At 43.4% G+C, this 22,919-nt stretch overlaps 1 protein-coding gene across 1 annotated transcript in view; it reads right to left on the reverse strand.

Moving 5' to 3' along the window:
• Nucleotides 1–16,769: 16,769 nt before the first annotated feature.
• The window catches only part of LAMA3 (laminin subunit alpha 3), a 220,555-nt gene continuing 214,405 nt past the window's right edge, over nucleotides 16,770–22,919 (reverse strand). The window contains exon 71 of the mRNA XM_030335815.1: nucleotides 16,770–16,973. Coding sequence (XP_030191675.1) covers nucleotides 16,770–16,973 — 204 coding nt within the window. The remainder of the gene's footprint in view (nucleotides 16,974–22,919) is intronic.

Here is a 22,919-nt window from a genome sequence, read left to right on the forward strand (position 1 = left end):
TCCATAATTGTCTTCTCTATCATCTTATTTAAACAAGTAAAAGACGGGGCGCCTGGGTGGCTCAGTCGGTTAAGCGTCCGACTTCGGCTCAGGTCATGATCTCGTGGTCCGTGAGTTCAAGCCCTGCGTCGGGCTCTGTGCTGACAGCTCAGAGCCTGGAGCCTATTTCAGATTCTGTGTCTCCCTCTCTCTGACCCTCCCCCACTCATGCTCTGTCTCTCTCTGTCTCAAAAATAAATAAACGTTAAAAAAAATTAAAAAAAAATAAACAAGCAAAAGACATTGCACAAAATAAAGCAGTAGTTCTTGAGGGAAGGCATATATATATAAATATATATATATATATATATATATATATATATTTTGTATCTTTGGTTGAAATATCTAAGGGCTGATCATAAAAATAATAGAATACCTTTGGCACTGACTGTTCATCCCTGTTTTTAGCCTTCACTTATATCTTGCTATTTTATTGCTATAGTTTCATATTGTTTCAGAGCCTCCTGTGTCTGATGGTTCCAATGCTTTCCAAAATGAGTTTCTCCAGCCACATCTCAGATATGGAAGCTTTGTTAACTGTAACAGTTCACTTAAGACTAATATGAAGCTTTCTGGTTGATTGTTGGTGGTGTCTTATGAACTCCCAAGCCCTCTAATGCCAACCCATATGCTTTCCCAATGTATTTCTCAATACAATTAAACTGCTGTATCATTTATTTTAAATGGATATTTGGTTTATAATATGGGCAGGGTCTTTGAATAATTACCCAGAATGGTATTGCTAATTGTGACATTATTGAAATACTTATGAAAAGAGAACTTTGATCTGCTATTTCACTCACAGTAGCTCAAAGACAGTATAAGACAAGAGTTCAAACTCACAGCCAGAGGGCTGTATTTTGCTCTTTATACAAGCTTTAACTGATATTCACAGTGACTTTTTGGGTCACTTTTACATATTCTTAACCAAGTAAAAGTGTAAGAACTGTAAGTGGGGATCTACTAAATTACTTGATGTCAAAAAGGAGGGTGCCTGCGTGGCTCAAATGGCTAAGCATCCGACTTTGGTTCATGTCATGATCTTACAGTTTGTGAGTTTGAGCCCCATGTCGGGCTCTCTATTTTCAGCACTGAGCTCACCACGGATCCTCTGTCTCCCTCTATCTGCCCCTCCCCCTGCTCGCATTCTCTCACTCTCAAAAAGAAATAAAAAACACTTTAAAAAAAAGGAGCTGCTAACTTTATAATGGTCATTACGTATTCAGTGGGCATTTATTGATCTATTACACAACTGTGTAGACATTACAGTAGACATTTTCCACTAACCCGACATTAACACGTGTCTTTTCACCTAACCCTCCGTGGGAGACCATGGAAATACTTTAACATCTGGAATCTGTTCAAACATTAGCAGAGATTTTTAAGAATGGCACTTGAGAAAGTCTTGTCACACTTTATGAAATCCATTCCAGACTCATTTTTTTCCATCTACTCGTCTATTTCATAGCAAAAGGCCTTTTATCGAGTCCTCAAGTGCAGTATTGTAACATCAAAGCTGAACTTAACCAATGCAATGAGATGCATGATAAAAATGTAAAATGATACACGTGATTCTCCTTACCACTCGTGCAGTCTCATTAAGCCACTTACCACAAAAGAAACTTGGGATATCTTAGGAGAAAGACAGGGAAGCTTTCCTGAGCTAATGGCACGGTTGTTCTCCCCAGTGACACTGAATGTAGCCGCAGGAGGCACTAGGTGTTCAGGAGGGACAAGAAAGGAGTTTGAAAATAAATTCCAAATCCTGCCACTGTTGTAACAAAACTCTTTTTTCTCCCTCAGCTTTGCTCAGAACCTGCTTCTGTGATCGTGGCTCACCTGTAACGCGTAGGTGGCATTCAGAAGACTGACGCAGCCAGCCTTTTCTGTCCTGAACACCCAGGAGCACAGCCTTTCTGTGGGAAGTGGTTGGTTGCTGGTTGGTTTCTGTTGGCCGCGCGCACGCTGGTCTGGCCGGCCTGTCAATTACTCAATGGTTACGCTGAGGAAGAAGCAGGTCCTGCGTGTCAAACAGGTTGCCGCACTCTGAGTGCAGAAACGTCAAGTGCACATAATTACCGATAATTTGAAAACACAAAAAAGCTGCTACCATTCAGGGGGCAGCGGAGCACTGCCTCTCCTGTTTCTGGAGAGAACCAAAATCACAGCCGGGCAATATCGTAAGCTTTCTTTGCCACCTGGTATACACACATCTTTTTGATGTGTAATTACAGTGTATAACTACATATTTATTTTTTGATCCATGTTCTCCCCATAGCTTCATGAAGGCAGAGACCACGTGTCCGTTTTGTCTGCCATTGTACACGCCCAGGACAATGTGGGAACTCAGTAACTGTTTCATGAACAAATGACCATAGTATTTCATTTGTGAGAAAGAATTTCCAGATACGTCTCTCCACATTCATTGTGACCTTATGTTTGGAGGCACTCAATATAACCTCTAAATTGTTCATGTTGAATTATTGGACCACACATGGAGGGTTGCCACGGTGGCCTATTAATGTTTTATGTAAAGTGTGATGGCCATGAAAGCTTGCACATAAAAAGTCATAGACAAGGAGGTTCATTAGTTGATAATCTTTTCCATTCCTTTGCCTCTTGAAAGATCTGCACTTATATCATTTTATATATCCACATTCTGTATCCAAATGATAAAAGCTTCTTAGAAAAATTTCATTGCCTCTTGTAATTTCTTCTAATCCTTAATAGTCTTAAAGATAACACCACAGTGTTGACACGTAACAGATGTTAAATAAATATTATTGTTGTTTATTGTTGTTTTTGTGAATTGAACTCAGCAGTAAAAATGAAAATGTAACTATTAAATACTTGGTGTGAGTTCTAGCCATTCTCTGTAAATTTGTTTTTAATGTTTAATTATTTTTGAGACACACACACACACACACACAGAGCATGAGCAAGGGAGGGAAGGCAGAGAGAGGGAGACACAGAATCTGAAGCAGGCTCCAGGCTCCTAGCTGTCAGCACAGAACCCAAGGCAGGGCTCAAACTCACAAACCATGAGATCATGACCTGAGCCGAAATTGGGCACTTAACCGACTGATAACCGACTGAGCCACCCAGGTGCCCCTATAGCCATTCTCTTTAATCTATGGTTTTAGTTCAGTTATGTCTGCATTAGTTAAATTGCTTTCTCTACTACCAGTTTACATTTGGCTTTTCTACCAGAGGCAAGCATTTTCCTAGCCACTTGGATTTTGTCTTGCTCAGCAGTTCAAGGTAGATGGTTCAAGATATAAGTCAGATTCTGAGTCACTGGCTGGATCATTGTTCCCAGGACCCCTTACACGGTAGGGCTAACTAAATTGTTCCTCAGTATTCTTCTATGTATTTGAAAGAAATATATGCTCTTGCTATGTGCAGTGCCTCATAGATATCATCTCTTAAATATTAACTTATTGGAAAATCACATTTTTACAGTTCTTTGGTTACAAAATTTTTAGACCCATACAACTACTAGGCATGAAGTATTATTGTTACTAGGCATGAAGTATTATTGAGTCAAGGACTAGAACTACAGCTATTATTACCATTAAAGCTTTTGCTCACCACTTGGCTAACCACCAGAAGTGAAGGTGATGTCGCTTCCTCTGCAGAGAATTATGAGAAGTCATCTTGGCCGAGGTCAAGAGCTAAAAGGTAGGAGCATTATTTGTAGATAATTTTTAGCTTTTTTTTTTTATGTTGACTTAGACATAACTGACATAAAACATACTGCACGTTAAAAATATACTATTTGATGAGTTTTGACATACACACAAACCAGTGAAACCATCAGCACAAATGCAGGTAGTGAACACATCCATCACCCCAAAAAGTTTCCTCTTGCCTCTTTGTCATCCCTGCCCTCAACCCCTCCATGCCCCAACCTATCGTTATGCAACCATCTATCTGTTTTCTGTCATTATAAATTAGTTTACCATTTCTAGAATTTCATATAGATGGAAACTTACAGTATGTATTTTTTGTCTGTCTTCTTTCACTCAGCGTAGTCACATTGAGATTCATCCAAGTTGGAGCACATATTAATAGCTCATTCCTTTTTGTTGCTGAGTAGTATTCCATAGCACAGATGTAGTACGGTTAATTTATCTGTGGATAGAAATTTGGATTCTTTCCAGTCTCTCTCATACAAATAAAAGCTGCTTTGATTTGTTTATCAACGTATATTTCCTTTCCTCTTGGTTAAATGTCTAGAAACAAATGGCTGGATGATATGGTAGGTGTATGTTTAAGTTTTAAAGAGTCTGTCAGTTGTCTTCTAAAGTGTCTGTATTCTTATTTTTTTTTAAAGTATTATTTATTTTGAGAGGGAATGCATACATGTGCATGCGCAGGGGTTTTCTTATTTTAAGTGTTTATGTATTTACGTATCATTTTCCATTCCCAACGGCAATGTAGGAGAGGTCCAATTCTTCCACATCCTCACCTACAGTCAGTAGGGTTAATTTTTTAATTTTAGCCATTCTAATGGGGGTGTAGTGGTTTCTCACTATGGTTTTAATTTGTATTTCCCTAATGGATAATGATGTTGAGCCTCTTTTCACATACTTGTTATCAGTCTATCTTCTTTGGTGAAGTGTCCGTTCCAATCTTTTGCCCAAAGTTTCTATTGAGTTGTTCATTTTCTTATAATATAGTTTCAAGAGTTCTTCATATATTCCGCATACAATTTATTCATCAGATATATGATTTACAAATATTTTTACCCAGGCTGTGGCCTGCCTTTTTGTTTTTTGGAAGAGCAGCAGTTTTTAATTTTGATGAAATCCAGCTCATCAATTTGTTATTTTGGGGGCTGTATTTTAGTGCTGTATCTATGAAATTTTTGTCTGCCCCAATGTCAGAAGGTTTTCTCAGAGAAGTTGTATTATTTTAACTTTCACATTTAGATCTATGACCCGTTTTGTATTAATTTGTGTATATTTTGTACAGATATGAATCAAAGTCCTTTTTTTTTTCATGTGGATATCCAATTGTTCTGGCACCATTTGTTGAAGAGACTAACCTTTCTCCACTGCACTGCCTTTGCACTTTTGCAAAAGTCTGTTGCCCGGATTTTTGTAGGTCTACTTCTGAACTCTCTCTTTTCTTCCATTTCACTATTTGTCTATCTTTACACCAATACCACCTACACTGACTAGTGTAGCTTTATAGAATTTTTTTTTTCAACGTTTATTTATTTTTGGGACAGAGAGAGACAGAGCATGAACGGGGGAGGGGCAGAGAGAGAGGGAGACACAGAATCGGAAACAGGCTCCAGGCTCTGAGCCATCAGCCCAGAGCCTGACGCGGGGCTCGAACTCACGGACTGCGAGATCATGACCTGGCTGAAGTCGGACGCTTAACCGACTGCACCACCCAGGCGCCCCTTGTGTAGCTTTATAAAAAGTCTTGCAATCAGGTCACATTATTCCTTCAACCTTCCTCTTTTTTGCAGAATTTTTAGACTATTCTAAATCCCTTGCATTTTAGAATCAGCTTGTCAATTTCTACAAAAAACATAGCCTTCTGGTATTTTGATGGACAGTGAGTTGAATCTATAGATCAACTTAAAAAAAATGAACATCTTTTTTTTATTTTTTTTTTTTTTAAATTTTTTTTTTCAACGTTTTTTATTTATTTTTGGGACAGAGAGAGACAGAGCATGAACGGGGGAGGGGCAGAGAGAGAGGGAGACACAGAATCGGAAACAGGCTCCAGGCTCCGAGCCATCAGCCCAGAGCCTGACGCGGGGCTCGAACTCACAGACCGCGAGATCGTGACCTGGCTGAAGTCGGACGCTTAACCGACTGCGCCACCCAGGCGCCCCAAAAAAAAATGAACATCTTAATGATACTGATTCTTCTGACTCAGAAACATGCTATATCTCTTCATTTATTTAGGTCTTATATAATGCTTGTCAACAATGTTTTGTATTTTTCAGTGTGAATAAATTTTTACATCTTGTTTCAGATATATCTCTAAGTATTTCATATGTTTGATGTGCTATACATGGTATTGCTTTAAAAATTTTAATTTCCAATTGTTCATTGCTAATATATAGAAATACAGTTGATTCTGTGTATTTATCTTATATCCATGACCTTGCTAAACTCATTTATTAGTTCTAGTATCTTTGTAGATTCCCTCACATTGACCACATAATCATATTGTCTGAATAAACAGAGCCAACTTTATGAGCAATATTGATCTGTAATTTTCTTGTAATCTCTATGTTAGGTTTTGGTATCAGGGTAATAGTTGCCTCATCAAATGATCTTTCAGTACATTTAGAGATACTGTTGCATTGTCTTCTCAATTGCATTGTTTCCAGAAAAAAAAATCTATCAAAAAAAATTTGCTGTCATTCTTATGTTTGTTTCTCTGTATGTGTGTATTTCCCATCTGACTACTTTTAAGATTTCCCTTTCTCTCTTTTTTATTATCCAACTTAAAATATTTTTTTGTTACTATCAAACTTTGAGAGAGAGAGAGAGAGAGAGAGAGAGAGAGAGAGAGAGAGAGAGAGCATGTGAGTGAGCAGGGGAGGGGCAGAGGGAGAAGGAAAGAGAGAATCTTAAGCAGGCTCCATGCCCAAGCCAGAGCTCAATGCAGGGCTTGATCTCAAGAACCAGAAGATCATGACTTGGGCTCAAATCAAGAGTCAGATGCTTAACCCACTGAACCACCCAGGCACCCCTATCAAACATTTTAAATTGAAGAATAATTGACATACGATATTATATTAGTTTCAGTTAAACAACAGTGATTTGATATTTATATACATTATGAAACGGTCACCACCTGTCCCCATAAAAAGTTGTTACAATATTGTTGGCTATATTCCCGATGCTGTACATTACAGCCTCATGTCTTATTTATTTTGTGACTGGAAGGTTGTACCTCTTAATCCCCTCCACCTAACATTTTTCTTTTTATCACCGTTTTGAAGCAATTTAATTATGATGTGCCCTGACATTGTCTTATTTAGGTTTCTTGCATTTGGAGTTCACTGAGCTTATTGGATTTGTGGATTTATAATTCTACCAAATTTGGAAACTTTTCAGCCATTATTTCTTCAAACATTTTTCTACACTTCTATCTTTGTCCTCTTTCAAGGACTCCAATTACACAAGTATTAGCCCAGTTGAAACGGTCTCACAGTTCACAGATACTCTGTTTGTTATAAAAATGTTCCCTTTTTTTGTTTCAATTTGGATAGCTTCTATTTGTATGTCTTTGAGTCACTAATCTTTCCATCTGGATTCTCTACTTTGCCATTAGAAAGTGGAGGAGGGACAGTAAAGTATCCTCCAGACTGAGAAAGCACTTTGAGACCAAAAAATGATGCAAGCCGCTGGATACCATTTATACAGAGCTATACTCAGGGTAACTTACTGACAGGGGGGATCCGGCGGACAATAATTCTGGTGTCATGGAAGTTCTTCTCCACAAAGTCCAGACCTTGACCCACAGATTTCATGGAGCAAAGGGTAGTTGTCTAAAGTAGTGCCATCTGTACCCCAGAGGGAGGATCGGAACGAGGCTTCTGGCATTCTGGTCAGGGCATACATTAACCTCTGAGGGGCCTAGAACATGGAGTCCCTGAGGGAAATTAGGGCACAGACATGAACAAGATGAAGGGCTAAGAATAGTGAGTATTGTCAGCTCTCCTACACCCATGGGTACAATTAATTATACTTAACATCTCACATATTGTAGCTTTCATCTCTAGATGTTTGATTTGGATCTTTTTTTTAAATAACTTCCATGCATCTACTTCAATTTTTTGAACATATGGAATAGTGTTATAGCTATTTTAATGTCCTTGTCTTCTAATTCTGACATTGATGCCACTTCTGAGTTCGTCTAATGGATTGGTTTTCTCCTTATCATGAGTCCCATTTTTCTGCTTCTTTTCATCCCTGATAATTTATTTTTTATTTTTATTTTTTGGATTCCAGACATTGTGGATTTTATCTTCTTGGGTGCAAGATATTTTTGTATTTCTATAAATATTGTTCTGGAATGCAAAGAAGTTACTTAAAAATAAATTGATCCTTTCAGGTCTTGCTTTTAAGATGTGTTAGGTGGGTCTGGAGGAATGCTCAGTCTAGGGTTAATAATTGTTCCTCAGTACTCAGCCAAAGTCATTTGCACTTTACCAATGGCCTGAGAATCATGAGGTTTTCTGTCTGGCTATGGGAACGGAGGCTATTCCTGGACCTGTTTGAGAATGGAGCACTGTTACTGCTCATTCCCTAAAAGAGTAGTTTTTCCCCAGCTTCAACTGATTATCTCGCTTGCACACCCTAAGCAGTAAGTACTTAGCTGACTACTTGAGGGGGCTCCTCTTCAGATCAGCGGAGGTTTTCTCTCCGAGCTCTCCTCTCCTGGACTCTGTCCTGTGAACTCTGGCCACCTTGCTGTCACCTCGGCTTCACCTCCTCAACTCACAGAATCTGCTGGTGTCTACCCCCTCACTGCACTGTGGTCTGCAAACACTCTCGAGGCAGTGCTAGGCTCACCTTTGTTTCCTGTCTCTCAGAGATCATAAGTCTTTGTTGCCCGAGGTCTAGTTGCTTCCCACCTTGATCCACATGTTTTGTGTGTCTCAGTGACTGTGAATCCAGTCCTTGTGGCTCCATTTTGGTCAGTCTTGAAATTTTTCGAATCTCTGAACTTTAAGCCTAAATGGGGGCTTGGTTTGGTCTTGGCCTTTCAAATGCTATTGTCCTAACCTCACCACGTGACATGATATTTGGGCTTTTTGTTTCTATTTCGTAGTACAGTTCAGGTTACTCTTAGGGCATTTATTATGGATGTTGTCGTTCAAAACAGAGTTAGGCAACAGTCATGTTAATCGGTAAAATAATTATTTCAGATACTAGCAAAATGTCAACACTGTTATTAAACAGTCATCCTTTTAGTATTTCTTGAGCCTCTACTATAAGCTAGGCATTCTGCCAACCTGAAGTTACAGTAATGAACGAACATCACCCCTGCCTACAAGGAGCTGATGTTTTAATTAGGCAGCAGCTGGATACACCAGCAGAGCTATCAGCAAGTGCAAGGGCCCCGTGCTGAGAGAGCACGGCACCCTTGGAAAAGAGCGACTGGTCCTTCATAGTTCACAGTTTAGGAGAGAACGGTACTCTCGAGAAACAACATCCCCAAATAGTGTGAGCCCCATGGAGATAGGATTTGATGGCGATGATAACAACAGCTAATACGTCTTGAACCATTATACTATGTCAGTCACTGCTTTACCTGTTTTCTTATCAAATCAGAAAAACAGGGGCGCCTGGGTAGCTTAGTCGGTTAAGCGTCCGACTTCGGCCCTGGTCATGATTTCAAGGTTTGTGGGTTTGAGCCCCATGTCGGGCTCTGTGCTGACAGCTTAGAGCCTGGAGCCTGCTTTGGATTCTGTGTGTCTCTCTCTGACCCTCCCCTGCTCATGATCTGCCTCTCTCTCTGTCTCTCAAAAATAATAAACGTTAAAAAAATAAAAAAAAAAAAAAAAAAAGAAAAACAACTCCATGAGGGGTAAGCATTGTTATTATCCCCTTTGTATAGATAAGGAAACTGAGACAGAGCAGTTAACAAGCCCAAGGCCATACTCATTGCTCTTGTTGAAGGGAAAACTCATTTAAACCCATACTTTGACCCCACATTCAGTGACCATATCTCTTTTTATGGTAGCTAGTAGCATATTCACCAGCACTAGACCATTCCTTTTGAAGACTTGGCCGCATACTATGTAGGGCGCAAACCAAATAATCTATACCTGAAAAGTTAGTCCACAATCTTTTTCTTCCTAGAACATTTTCTGGCAAAGGATAAATTCTCATAGATGTTTCTGTTTTTAGTCCAGTTTCCTTTTCTCTGTGTTAAAGCAAAGGTCACCCTTTACTTTCACCGAGTGGTTAGTCCTCTGGTTTTTCTCTAGCTATCTTATTAGAATAATCACCGGCTTCTGCTCCCCCTCAGAATTTTCCCTTCAGCACCTTGGCTCTGCTCTAGAAAATGACAAGTTTTAGAGAATGGGGACTTGGCAAACCTCTGGGATTTTATTAAGTGTTTGAATTTCACTTGGAGAGTGCAATTTGTTTCAAAAGACCTGTAATTTCATTATTCATGCAACAATTTTTCAGTAAGTGCCTACTATGTGCCAGGTGCCAATAGGGAAGTGCACAAAATAAAAATAAATCATTTCCATATCGGGCTTACATTCTTGTGTGTGTGTGTATGTGTGTGTGTGTGTGTGTGTGTGTGTGTGTGAGAGAGAGAGAGAGAGAGAGAAAGAGAGAGAGAGGGGAGGGCATGTAGACTATAAGTAATTAAAGTATAGTAGGCAAGATGCAAAGTATGAAAAACAAAGAACAAAACATAATTCAGTATGTATAGCATCTGCATAAAAGCCCATAGTTCTTTCATGGCAACAAACAGGCATAAATGAATTAGGACTTTTGATCCCAGATCCAGCTTAGGTCATCCAAACAAGAAAATGGAGAAACTTGCTTTTGGTAATGTTTTGGTAATGTTGGTTTTCCTTAATATTTATCTCTATATCCCTATTTACCTTGACATGTTTTGGTGTAAACATTTTATAGACTGTTTTTGCTAAGTTCCCACAATCAGAAACTCAGTATTTGCTTTACAAATATGTAATTGAAGAAAAATTGCCCACAGATCACTTTATCTCCAGGATACTCTTGCCTGGATCCGATGGGTCACCTGAATAGTAATTTTCAAGTAGCACTTCAGTGGAGGGTGGCCAGATATTTACTGTGAGGATGTTCCCTTCTTGAAGATTAAGGTCAAGACTAATGAACGGGTTATCAACATGAATGTGTTTAACCACCTGCTTCATCTACTTGAAGACTAAGTCTTCTTGGTTAAAGGAATCAGCAACTTGAGGTAGCCATCTAAAGAAATTTGGTACAAATTCCACTGATACCTGTACTATTTCAGAAAATGACATAAAAAACAAAGTCTTCACTACTGCACAGAGGGAACGCTGAAGTGAAGTTGGTGGTTGATGGAATTGGTCTTTGGTACTCACCCCCCCTCTCTCCCTCCATGCCCCGGACCTGCTGTCTGCACCCATGGCATGAGTGGGCATCTGTGGTGTGACTGCGGCGGGGGGGGGGGGGGGGCGGAGGAGGATGTGTAACTTTGTCCCTTGCCCATCTGTGACTGATGCCCAACATGCCCTGAGTTTACTGAGTCTCTGCTACGTAGGTACTAAGAATTCAAGTCATAACAAGAATACTAAGAGCTAATACTCACATGGTACACGGTAGGTACCAGTTTAAGTAATTTACAAATGTTGACCCTTTTAATTATCATTACACCTATGAAGTACTATAATTTATTTTAAGAAATTATTTTTATTTTTATTTTTATTTTGAGAGAAAGATAGAGAGCAAGCGGGGGGAGGGGCAGAGAGAGAGGGAGACAGAATCCCAACCAGGCTCTGTGCTGCCAGCACAGGGCCCGATGCGGGCCCAGAGTCAGATGCTTAACTGACTGAGCCACACAGGTGCCCCGAGGTAGGTACTGTTATTGTCTCCATTTTATAGAAGTGGAAACTGAGGCACAGTTAGCTGCTAAGTGGATTACTCAGGCAGTCTGGCTGCAAAGTCCTGCCTGGACTAGGCTATATTAACCTTTCAGTTTGAAAGGTAGTAAGACACAACTCTGCCCTTGAGGGGTACTAGTACAGTAGGCATAACATATGCAATCATTCATTTGTTCCTTCCTTTATTCGATGTTTATTAAGTACCTGCTCTACATTGACAACTATATTATCTTGGGGCTTGGTGTATCCCTTGTCCCTGTGGAACTCACAAGCACACCATCTATTATAAAATGCAGCACATGCAAGATGGAGAAATTATGGAGTGTTATGGGAGCCCCGACTGGGAAGCCATTGACAGTCACTTGGAGTAGGGAGAGCTTTGCTAAAGAAGGTGATATTTGAGCTCCATTTCTAAGGATAGATTTTACATCTCCCATTTAAAAATGTAACTCCATGGGGCCCCCGGGTGGCTCAGTCGGTTGAGCCTCCGACTTCGGCTCAGGTCATGATCTCATGGTTCGTGGGTTCGAGCCCCATGTTGGGCTCTGTGCTGACAGCTTAGAGCCTGGAGCCTGCTTCGAATTCTGTATCTCCCTCTCTCTCTGCCCCTCCCCGCCTCGTACTCTGTCTCTCTCCCCCCCCCCCCAAAATAAAATAAACATTAAAAAAATAGAGAAAAAATAAAAATATAACTCCTGGGAGACTTAATGTTTTAAGCTGGATCTGTCATTTTACAACTGTTTGGATGAATTCTTTGCTGGTGAGCAGAGGGTAGAGAGAGCAAGTGAGCACTGGATGAGAAAGGAATATTAATGGCTTTGGCACCTGGGGGCAGGGAGAAGGGTCCCACTGGATGGAGGAGGAGAGGGAGAAACTTCTGAGACTTCTCCTGCTTCTCAATTTCTCATTTCTAACCCCTTCTCCAGCCTGTCCTCCACGGGCCCGATGCTGGACACAGGCTCACCTGCCCTGAGAATGGCTGGAGCTCCAGAGTCACTACATTCCTTGCTCTTTATTCTTTTTATTTTTGTAATGTTCATTTCTTTTTTAGAGAGAGAGTGTGCACAAGCCGGGGAGGGGCAGACAGAGGCGGACATAGGCTCCAAAGCAGGCTCTGCTGCTAACAGCAGAGAGCCCGATAGGGGCTCGAACTCAGGAACCGTGAGACCATGACCTGAGCTGAATTCAGACGCTCAACCAACTGAGCCACCCAGGTGCCCCTCCTTGCTCTTTATTCTTAGTCAAAATCCCAGTTCCTGATGGAGAAACCCACTCTTTTAAATCTGTATGTGTTTGTTTAAAAGTAGTTTGTTCTCTGATTTCAAAGAGATGATCATATCCGCAGATCTTTTAGGGGTGCCTGCGTGGCTCAGTCAGTTGAGCGTCTGACTTCAGCTCAGGCCATGATCTCATGCTCCGTGAGTTCGAGCCCCACGTCACGCTCTGTGCTGACAGCTCAGAGCCTGGAGCCTGTTTCGGATTCTGTGTCTCCCTCTTTCTCTCTCCTCCCCCACTCATGCTCTGTCTCTCTCTTCTCAAAAATTAATAAACATTAAAAAAAAAAAAAAGAAATCAGAGGTCTTCCCCCCCCCCCCCAGAGTTCTAACTGCAAAAAGACAGAAGTTACTCAAGAAACCATTTGTCTTTAATTCCAAGCTGCCCATGGGTTGGGGACTTAGGCTGCCAGGAATATTGTTAGCCTCTGATGAGAGGGACACCGGCATAGGGAGTCATCTGCCTACATAATGCGTGTGATCTCTCTCTTAGAAGAAAGCATGGGAAAGATGATTTTCTCTCCGGTACAAAGAGAGTCTATGGGCTCTATGGGCTATTTTACGGAGCTTATATTTTGTATATATTCTAGAGAGGCTACAAACGGACCTTTATAGCATAGGAGTATTTGACATAAAGTTAGGTAGTTACTAAGTAGAAGGAAAAAAAGCATCTTAATATATATTATAATAAATAATGCCCTTATAAATAAAGGGTAAGGGACAGATAGACAGGGTGCAGTTTTAGGTGGTGTAGACAGGAGAGTACTTTCTGAAGTGGACCACTAAAGCAGAGCCCTGCATGAGGTAAGAGAGCAAAGCCATTGCCAAGATGTGAGAGGAGAGGGCTGGGTCAGGCCACCCTGGAAGTGGACCCACACTTGGTGTGGCTGCACCAACCGCGGGCACAGGATCAGAGTAAGGCCGGCTTGCGCAGCTTTGCCCGGAGAGAGAAACTGCCTTCACTAAGACAGGTACCGTCTCAGCTGGTTGCAACTAATTCTTCATCCGTCCATCACTGCTCTGGGGTTGGCAGGCAGACATCAGGGCCCGGAGACCAGATCCTGGGATGTAAGACAGGCTGATTTGGATCAGGAGAAAAGGTTGCAAGTGGGACCCAACGTGACTGCAATAAGGTTGTCACGGTTATGAACCCGGGGAGGGCTCCAACACACAGTGGAGAGACGGAAAAGCAATGAAGAGAACCTGCAAGTATTTCAAAGTTTTTCCAGATTCAGGAGCAGAGTCTCCCTCCCCCACTTGTGTCCCTGTCTTTCCCTTAGGGACACAAAATTATGTAAGTCCTAACCCTACTCATGGCGCTGTCTCATCACTCGTCTGTGCAGGGTCTTGGTGCAGAGCATTATAAAGGCTCAGGATTTCCCTGCTTCTTGCCTCACCCTTGAATAATTGATTCAGCTTGAGGCCTTCAGTTACCTGAAGCTGATAGGCAGGTGTGCAAGCTAGCTGCCTGGAGCGCGCCTGGTGACCATGGATGGGTGGTGCCGGGAGGGGGCTATTTCTATGCGTACTTCCTTATTATCCAATTCCATGCAGGGCCTAAGTCTCCCTTGGGCGTCTTTGTTTTAGAGCCCATGCTTTCCACAGATTCACCGTATGGAGTCATGAGGGGAAGTGTTGGGTGCTGCCGTGAGGCGGCCTTGGCCATGTTGAGGGCTCCCCCGCGGAGTCTTTTTCCATCACTAATGCCTGCCGTGCAGCTGTCTGCCAGAGCGAGCCCTGCAGACAGCTGCCCACCCACTGCCTGCCCGGGAATCAACTGCAAAAGTCCCAGGTCACAGAAGCATTAGAGCTGAGCCCTGCTAGCTGCTGCCTGGGCTGCTATTTATAGAAATCCCTCTGGTACAGCAGATATATGCACCCAAGAGGATTTCTGAGCTGGAAGTAGGTTTCCTGTCACTTACGGCTTCTGATAGCCCTTGTTATGAATCCTGAAGACTGTAACCTGCACGTTTTCAGACCTGAGCAGGGCAACGAGTAGTTATTAGAAAAGACACAGAAAGGGGCCAGGGGCTCAGTCCTCCAGCTAAGCTCTTGCGAGCTCTCCACCACCAGGTCCACCACAATCTCTCAGAATCCACGCTGCCTTGCGAATTGTTGGACAACTCCCTCATAGGGGTTAGAAGACCTTTAAAGATGCACTTACACAGTCTTGAGGATTTGAAAGTGGAAGGAAGGTGAATAATTGGACAATTTTGTATGGCATAGACTTTACTTAGTAGTAGCCGCAAAGCTCCCTGTGGGGAAATTTTGGTGATAGTATTTTTTATTTTTATTAAAAAGAATTTTTTCTAACGTTCATTTATTTTTGAGACAGAGAGAGACAGAGCATGAATGGGGGAGGGACAGAGAGAGAGGGAGACACAGAATCGGAAACAGGCTCCAGGCTCCGAGCCATCAGCCCAGAGGCCGCGTCGGGGCTCGAACTCAGGGACCGCGAGATCGTGACCTGAGCTGAAGTCGGATGCTTAACCGACTGAGCCACCCATGCGCCCCTACAATAGCATTTAAAAAAAAATTTTTTTTAACATTTATTTATTTTTGAGACAGAGAGAGACAGAGCATGAACAGGGGAGGGGCAGAGAGAGAGGGAGACACAGAATCGGAAGCAGGCTCCAGGCTCTGGGCCATCAGCCCAGAGCCTGACGCGGGGCTCGAACTCACGGACCGCAAGACCGTGACCTGAGCTGAAGTCGGATGCTTAACTGACTGAGCCACCCAGGCGTCCCTACGATAGCATTTTTTATAATGCAGATGACAATACCGGTGGTGACATAGGTAATGTTATTTCTTCACCAGTGTCAGTTTAGTAAAGATAGTGATACTAACACTAATTACTATTAGTAATTCTAATAAATGTAATAGTAGGTAATAATGATAATACAGGTAATAATATTTCCTTAGAGGTATCAATTCCATCATCAGGCTAATACATTTTCTAAAGATCTTAGCTCATTAAAATAGTTGGGCTCCATCTTATTGTAATAAGGTTTAAGGCATTAGATTCCTTCCAAATAACATAAATCATGGTAGCAACATTTCAAACTAATCAATAAAATACATAATTAAGAAATGATCACACAATCCTAAATTACCAGAAGCCAAGGGCATGTTAATTATTCATTTGATAAAAGTATAGGCTTATTACAACCTATAAATTTGCCTAGAAGTCTGGAGTTTCAAGAATCTTAGTTGCCCTTTGAATCAATTCCAGAATCATTGAAGGCTAGGTGTATGGGTACAGTGGGGTGGGGAATAGGAGAAATACGCAGGTCAGTAAAAAGTATATCGCTTGTCTGAGTTTGGGTGTCCCATAAGCAATGCCTGAGACAAGGGCTGGGCTACCTGGAATTACTACCCTGGGAAGTAGGACTTAGGGAGCGGAGAGAGGAAAGAAGGAAAACCCAGTATAAGTGCATATTACTAAGGGGATGGAGTATATTTGTTATCAATTGTAGTTTGTGGTCATAAGTTAGGGCAAATGAAGTGGCATACCACGCCATGGCTTAGCTGCACAGTTTAAATGCATTATCTTACCGTTCTGTAGAGAGCTTACGTCCAACTCAGGTCTCAGTGGGCTAAAATCAAGGTCTTGGCGAGGCTGCGTTCCTTCCTGGTGGCTACAGCGGACGACTCTTTTCCCTTCCTTTTCATTTCTAGAGGCTGCTGACATTCCTTGGTTTGTGTCCCTTTCCCCCATCTTCAAAGCTGGCAGCATCACATCTCCCTGACCCTTTTTCTGTCATCAAGGCTTTTCTGAGCATAGCTGGGAAAAATTCTCTGCTTTTAGGGACCCATGTGATGAGACTGGGTCCATCAGGATATTCGCCTCAACTCAAGGTCCTTCGCTTAATCCCATCTGCAAAGTCTCTTTTGCCAGGAAAGGCAACATTCACAGGTTCTGGGGTTAGAGCATGGACATCTTCGGGGACGTTATGCTGCCTCCAAGAGGGGGCAACGGGCACTAGACAGTGGGGGGAGGGCTCTCTTCCACTGGTACTCTGAGGAGCATACAGAATGCCAGAACCGTCCACCTGAAGGAAAGAGGTTGCAGAATTTACCCACCAGCTCCCAGGCCCCACTGGCCGAGGCCTCCTCCTGAAGATAACTCACCACACCTCCAGTTGCTCCTGGATGGGGCCGGTGGGCTCTGGTGTGTTGGGGCACAGAGATCCCAGACCCTGTCAACACAAACTGACAAGAGCTGACCGGGCAGGGTCTCCCACAGCTGCTCTGAAAACAGAGGTGGCCAAGAGGGTGTCATTTGGGTGGTGGGCAACTGCTACATCCAGGGAATGATGGCACTTGGTGGCCTATGCATCACTTAGGTCTAGAACGTGGATGGAGCTCAAACCAAGCCCCATCACGCACTGCAAAGGCTTCACAGGTGTTAACCCTTCCCTAAGCCTCAATTTTTCCCATCGTTAGAGGGAGACCACTAAGGACCACACGGAGCAGTAACAGGTATTAACTGCCCCAACACATGCAGGGCCACTAATGTGTAGTGACCGGTCATACAAATGGCAGCAGGAATTTTTACTGATCTGCCCAAAGAAGCATATATTGGTTTCCAGGCACTGGGTCTGTATCTTTGAACGAGACGGGCAAGGTCCCTGCCCTCATGGAGCTTCTCTTCCAGTGGGAGAGATAGGCAATAAACAAGTAAATAAATGTCAAGGCCTTACGGATCACGGTTGCTGCGGTAAAGGACACGAATAGGGTGACACCACAGAAAGGGGCCGGGATGTGGCAGAAACTGCCCAGGGTCGCTCCTCCTCCCGCCCCTCCCCCCTCCACCTTTCTGTTCTCACAGAACCTAGTGCATTCAGGCAGCATGTGGGGGTTCCTTGACTGTGAGAGCAGAGCCCCTACACCAGCCTCGGGGGTGAATCACGGTTGTTCTGGATCAGGTATGGTCATCCCATTCCCCTTGGCGAGAGACTGGCATAAAAGCAGACACTAGACCCAGTGAGATTCAAGGGGCTGCAGGGGGTAGGGGTAAGTGAAGCCCCTGCCCCTGCCTGGTGAGGTGAAAGCCTTTTGCCTTCTCGCTGTTCTTCCTGTTTCAAACAAAGTGAGTGAGCCATCTGGACCGGCAACAGCTTCTTCAGATCATAGAAACAGCAAAAGCATGAAGATAAAAATCTGACAAAGCAGCTCTGCGGGCTGAGTCCTTGATGATGTTGTGAAGCTGCTGGAGCAAAGCCAGTAACTACTTCTCAAGATGGCTCACGCAGGAAAAGGAAATCTCTTTCTCTCTCTCTCTCTTTTTTTTTTTTTAATGCTCCAGCTTCTCTGGTTTTCTATTGCTTGCAGCTGGGCACGCTCTTAGCCAACGCAGGTATTCCAGAGGTGGTTTTAATTGGAAGCCTGAAGGGTCAGCGATGGAAAGAGCCAGGGAATGGGGCGCCTGGGTGGCTCAGTCGGTTAAGCGTTCACCTTCAGCTCAGGTCATGATCTCACGGTTTGTGAGTTCGAGTCCCACGTCAGGGTCTGTGCTAACAGCTTAGAGCCCGGAGCCTGCTTCAGATTCTGTGTCTCCTCCTCTCTCTGCCCTTCCCATGCTCATGCTTTGTCTCTCTCTGTCTCTCAATAATAGATAAACATGGGGGGAGCCAGGGAAGAAGTGAAGTGTGTGATGGAGAGGTGGGTGGCCGGAGGGGCACCGAGATTGGGGGGATAGGAGTCTAGTGAGGTGCCAGAGGGCACCCTCCAGGGCCTTGACTTCACAAAGAGGAGGAGTTTCAGGGACAACATAAAGGTATATGATGTTTCTAAGCAGGGGAATGACAACTGGTCACAGGGACTTGTAAATTCCACATCCTTTAACGCAGAAACAGAAAAAAATATGAGACTTATAATTTTGATAGGGCTATAAAAATAGAGTTATTAAAAATTATATTGAAGTCAGAAACTGCAGGCCTCTAATAAGAACTTGTTAGCAAAGAACCCTGTGAAGGCAAGAGACTGAGGACTAGTTGTCTTGGGAAGACAAAGCCCTGAGCTAGAAAGCCTTTTACAACTAATTAATTGTTAAGGAGAAAGGCTAGCAGTATTAATAGGATATTTGACTTGAAATCTTTAGAATAGAGTCCTAACCCATGTTGGGGTAAAGGACCCATGGTGTCAGATGGACTTGTTTTGTACTTGGCATCATGAAAATGTCCTGGCCAGTCCCTAAGAATTATTTTAGAGACAGCAGGACTTTAAAAGTGTAATACTATCTCCTTTAGCATGAAACCATCAATCCTAAAGCAACATATTTAATTGATTGGCATAGAAAACTGCACTCAGCCCACTGTTTATAATTCCAAAGGGAAATGAATTCTTCCTTTTATTTATTTATTTATTTTTTGTAAGAAAGTATCAATGCTTCAGCTTTCTCCCTTCAGGACTGATTGAAATAAATGACTTCAACACATTCGTTGTAATAGGTAAGTATCTCTAACATTCATTTCTTTTTTTTTTTTTTTTAATTTTTTTTCAACGTTTTTTATTTATTTTGGGACAGAGAGAGACAGAGCATGAACGGGGGAGGGGCAGAGAGAGAGGGAGACACAGAATCGGAAACAGGCTCCAGGCTCCGAGCCATCAGCCCAGAGCCCGATGCGGGGCTCGAACTCACGGATCGCGAGATCGTGACCTGGCTGAAGTCGGACGCTTAACCGACTGCGCCACCCAGGCGCCCTAACATTCATTTCTTTTTTTTTTTTTTTTTTTTTTTTTGAAGGAGAGAGAGACAGAGCATGAGCGGGGGAGGAGCAGAGTGAGAGGGAGACATAGAATTTGAAGCAGGCTCCAGGCTCTAAGCTGTCAGCACAGATGCGGGGCTTGAACTCACGAACTGTGAGATCATGACCTGAGCTGAAGTCAGACACTTAACTGACTGAGCCATCCCGGCGCCCTAACATTCATTTCTTAATAGAGAACTCTCTTGACAAATGTATCTGTCTGACGTGTTACCAAAAATCACTCTGGCCACAATGAGCAGAATAATTTATAAGGAGGCACAACTGATATAGGATGCCCAGGGAGCAGGCTCCGTCAGCAGCGTAGGAGAAGGACAGCCTGATTTGGGGGCACAGTGAGGACCCAAACATGAGGATAGATTTGAGATGTAGTAGGAAGTGAAACTGAAATGGCACGCTGAAAACACCAAAGACGAGTCATGGGATTTTGGCTTGAGCACCGAGATAGACAGTGATGCTATTTACTGAAATTGGGACATTGGGGAGATGAAAAGTTCTGGGTGAATAAGGAGTTTAGATTCAGGTGTATTTCAGCTCAAGGTGCCAGTTGGTGTCCAAGCGGAGCTACAAAGAAGCCAGTAGGATGTACATACGTCTGGAGTTTCACACTGAAGAAAATACGTGTGGGGCGCCTGGGTGGCTCAGTTGGTTAAGTGTCCGATCCTTGATTTTGGCTCAGGTCATGATCTCACAGTCGTGAGTCCCGTGTTGGGCTCCACATTGGTGCATGGAGCCTGCTTAAGATTCTCCCTCTCTCTCTCTCTCTTTCTCTCTCTCTCTGTCCTTCCCCTCTTGTTCTCTCAGGAGAAGGAGAAGAAGAAGAGGAAGGAGAAGAAGACTTAGAAGAAGAAGAAGGAGAAGAAGAAAGTGTGTGCACAGGGAAGGGATCTCAGGTGGGGCTCCAGGGGCAGTCCAATATTTACAAAAGTAACACCACCCCCATTAAGGGAGTAATTTATAACCAGAAAGAATAACGTCAACCAATTTTCCTGGGCAGAAATATACTCTCTCCTTTCTTGGAAGCCTTGCAAATGCGAAATCTGGTTCAGGTGTATCCTACTGTAGACTCTGGTGCTCTATCGTTTCCAAAAGACCCTCCATTAATTACTCAGGTACACATAACGGAAGCTCATGCTGGCAGTGACTACCCAGGGTCAACTGTGGACAGCAAAGCCCTATTAACTGTGTGACTCAGATTGTTGAAAGCTTGCTCTATCTTGGGTGACTCAAAGTCCTTTGAAAAGCATGCCTTTGAAAGCAGATGTGGCGTTTGGGTGATGTTTTAGTGCTCGGATGTTGGAGTGCTATGCGGATTTTTCTATTCGTGTGCAGAAGTCACTTCAAGAGAGGAGGAGCCTACAGGAGGGAGGCTGTGTTGAAGCGGTCAGCTCACTAGGGCGCTAGCTGCTTTTCATAAACCTGGGACTGGGCTGAAATCAGCTCCAGGAAGTGGACAGTCCTGTGTCTGTCAGCCCAGAACATTGAGGGGGGAGGGGACACGCTGAAGAAAGTTATTTTGGTGATTAATTAGCATTTTCAACCCAAGTCTTTGGCTTAATGATCTGTTACAAGTATGCTAATTTGACCAGCTGTCCTTAGGTAGCTAAGTTTACCCCTAAGTTAAACGTTAAGAGCTAAGTTAAGCTTCCATCTAGAATGGAAGAACACGTTCTGGAGGAAGTAAGAATGCTCACTCACCAGAGGGGAAGTAGGACTTTGTTTTAGTCCTCTGTTCACAGCCTTTTCTAACTCACTTTGGATGGATGTGTAAATCAAGGCCGCGCAGATAGTGACACTTCCCTTCCCTATCACCGCAATGCCATTGAAACACAGTGGGCTGTTTCCGATTCTGTGTCTCCCTCTCTCTCTGCCCCTCCCCCGTTCATGCTCTGTCTCTCTCTGTCCCAAAAATAAATAAACATTGAAAAAAAAAATTAAAAAAAAAAAAAAAAAAAAAAAGGGGCGCCTGGGTGGCGCAGTCGGTTAAGCGTCCGACTTCAGCCAGGTCACGATCTCGCGGTCCGTGAGTTCGAGCCCCGCGTCAGGCTCTGGGCTGATGGCTCAGAGCCTGGAGCCTGTTTCCGATTCTGTGTCTCCCTCTCTCTCTGCCCCTCCCCCGTTCATGCTCTGTCTCTCTCTGTCCCAAAAATAAATAAACATTGAAAAAAAAATTAAAAAAAAAAAAAAAAGAAACACAGTGGGAAATGGAAAATCCCTAGGGGGTTGAAGATTAGTAGGTTAGACTAGGGGTTATTCATGCTTTTGGAATATTCTCTTAAAGACCTTCTTTTGTTTTTGAACACACCAATGCTACCATAAATAAGACGTGATGTTTCCCTCTCGTGTGTCTGCTTTCACGACTCAGGGGTGACCCTGGGTGTGTGTATTAACATATAGGCCTTGGGGCACCTGGCTCAGTAGGTTGAGTGCCCAACTCTTGATTTCGGCTCAGGTCACGATCTCACGGTTCGTGAGTTGGAGCCCTGCGTAGGGCTCCATGCTGACGGTGCAGAGCCTGCTTGGGATTCTCACTCTCTCCCTCTCTCTCTCTCTTCCCTTCCCCTGTGCTTTCTCTTTCTCTCAAAATAAATAAACTTAAAAAAATAAAATGTAGGTCTTATTATTTTTTAGGTATGGTGAGATCAGCAGATGAGGAGACAATTGTCATTGAAAACATAGCTTGTTATTCTCATGGATCCCAATAGAGGGGACACACCACACCATGGGAGGTGGAGACATCAGGGTCAGTTGGGAGGCAGCAGGAGAGGGGACAGATGGGGGCAAGAGCCTTCACTGTGCTTTCTGTGTAAGAAACAGGTGTGGCAGGGTAAGCAGAGTTGGGAGTGTCTGGGTTGAATAATTTCAATGGACTCAGTGGCTAGAGCCTCTCCCTAGCTCTCCAGAACCGGCCCTGGGTGATTGGGACAGGGGGATAATGGCCCTGAGGGTGAGAGCCACAGAAAAGGTGGTGGGATGTGGGGTCTAGATTGGGGGGTTAGCATCTGAAGGGCACATGCTCGCAGGTGATTCCTTCCCTGTCTCGAGCTGACCCTGGGAGACCCAGTCCCCGCAGGAGCAGCAAGTCTTCCCTCCCCCAGGTCAGAGCATCCCCAGCACACGGTTAACACAATGTGAGTCACAGTTCTGCGAGGACTGCACATGTAACCTTGGTACTTACTCACTCAGTTTCCTCCTCTGCTAAACAGAGTACTAATACCTGACTCTTAAGGA

This window comes from Lynx canadensis, chromosome D3, assembly GCF_007474595.2.
Source record: "Lynx canadensis isolate LIC74 chromosome D3, mLynCan4.pri.v2, whole genome shotgun sequence".
Lineage (NCBI taxonomy): Eukaryota > Metazoa > Chordata > Mammalia > Carnivora > Felidae > Lynx > Lynx canadensis.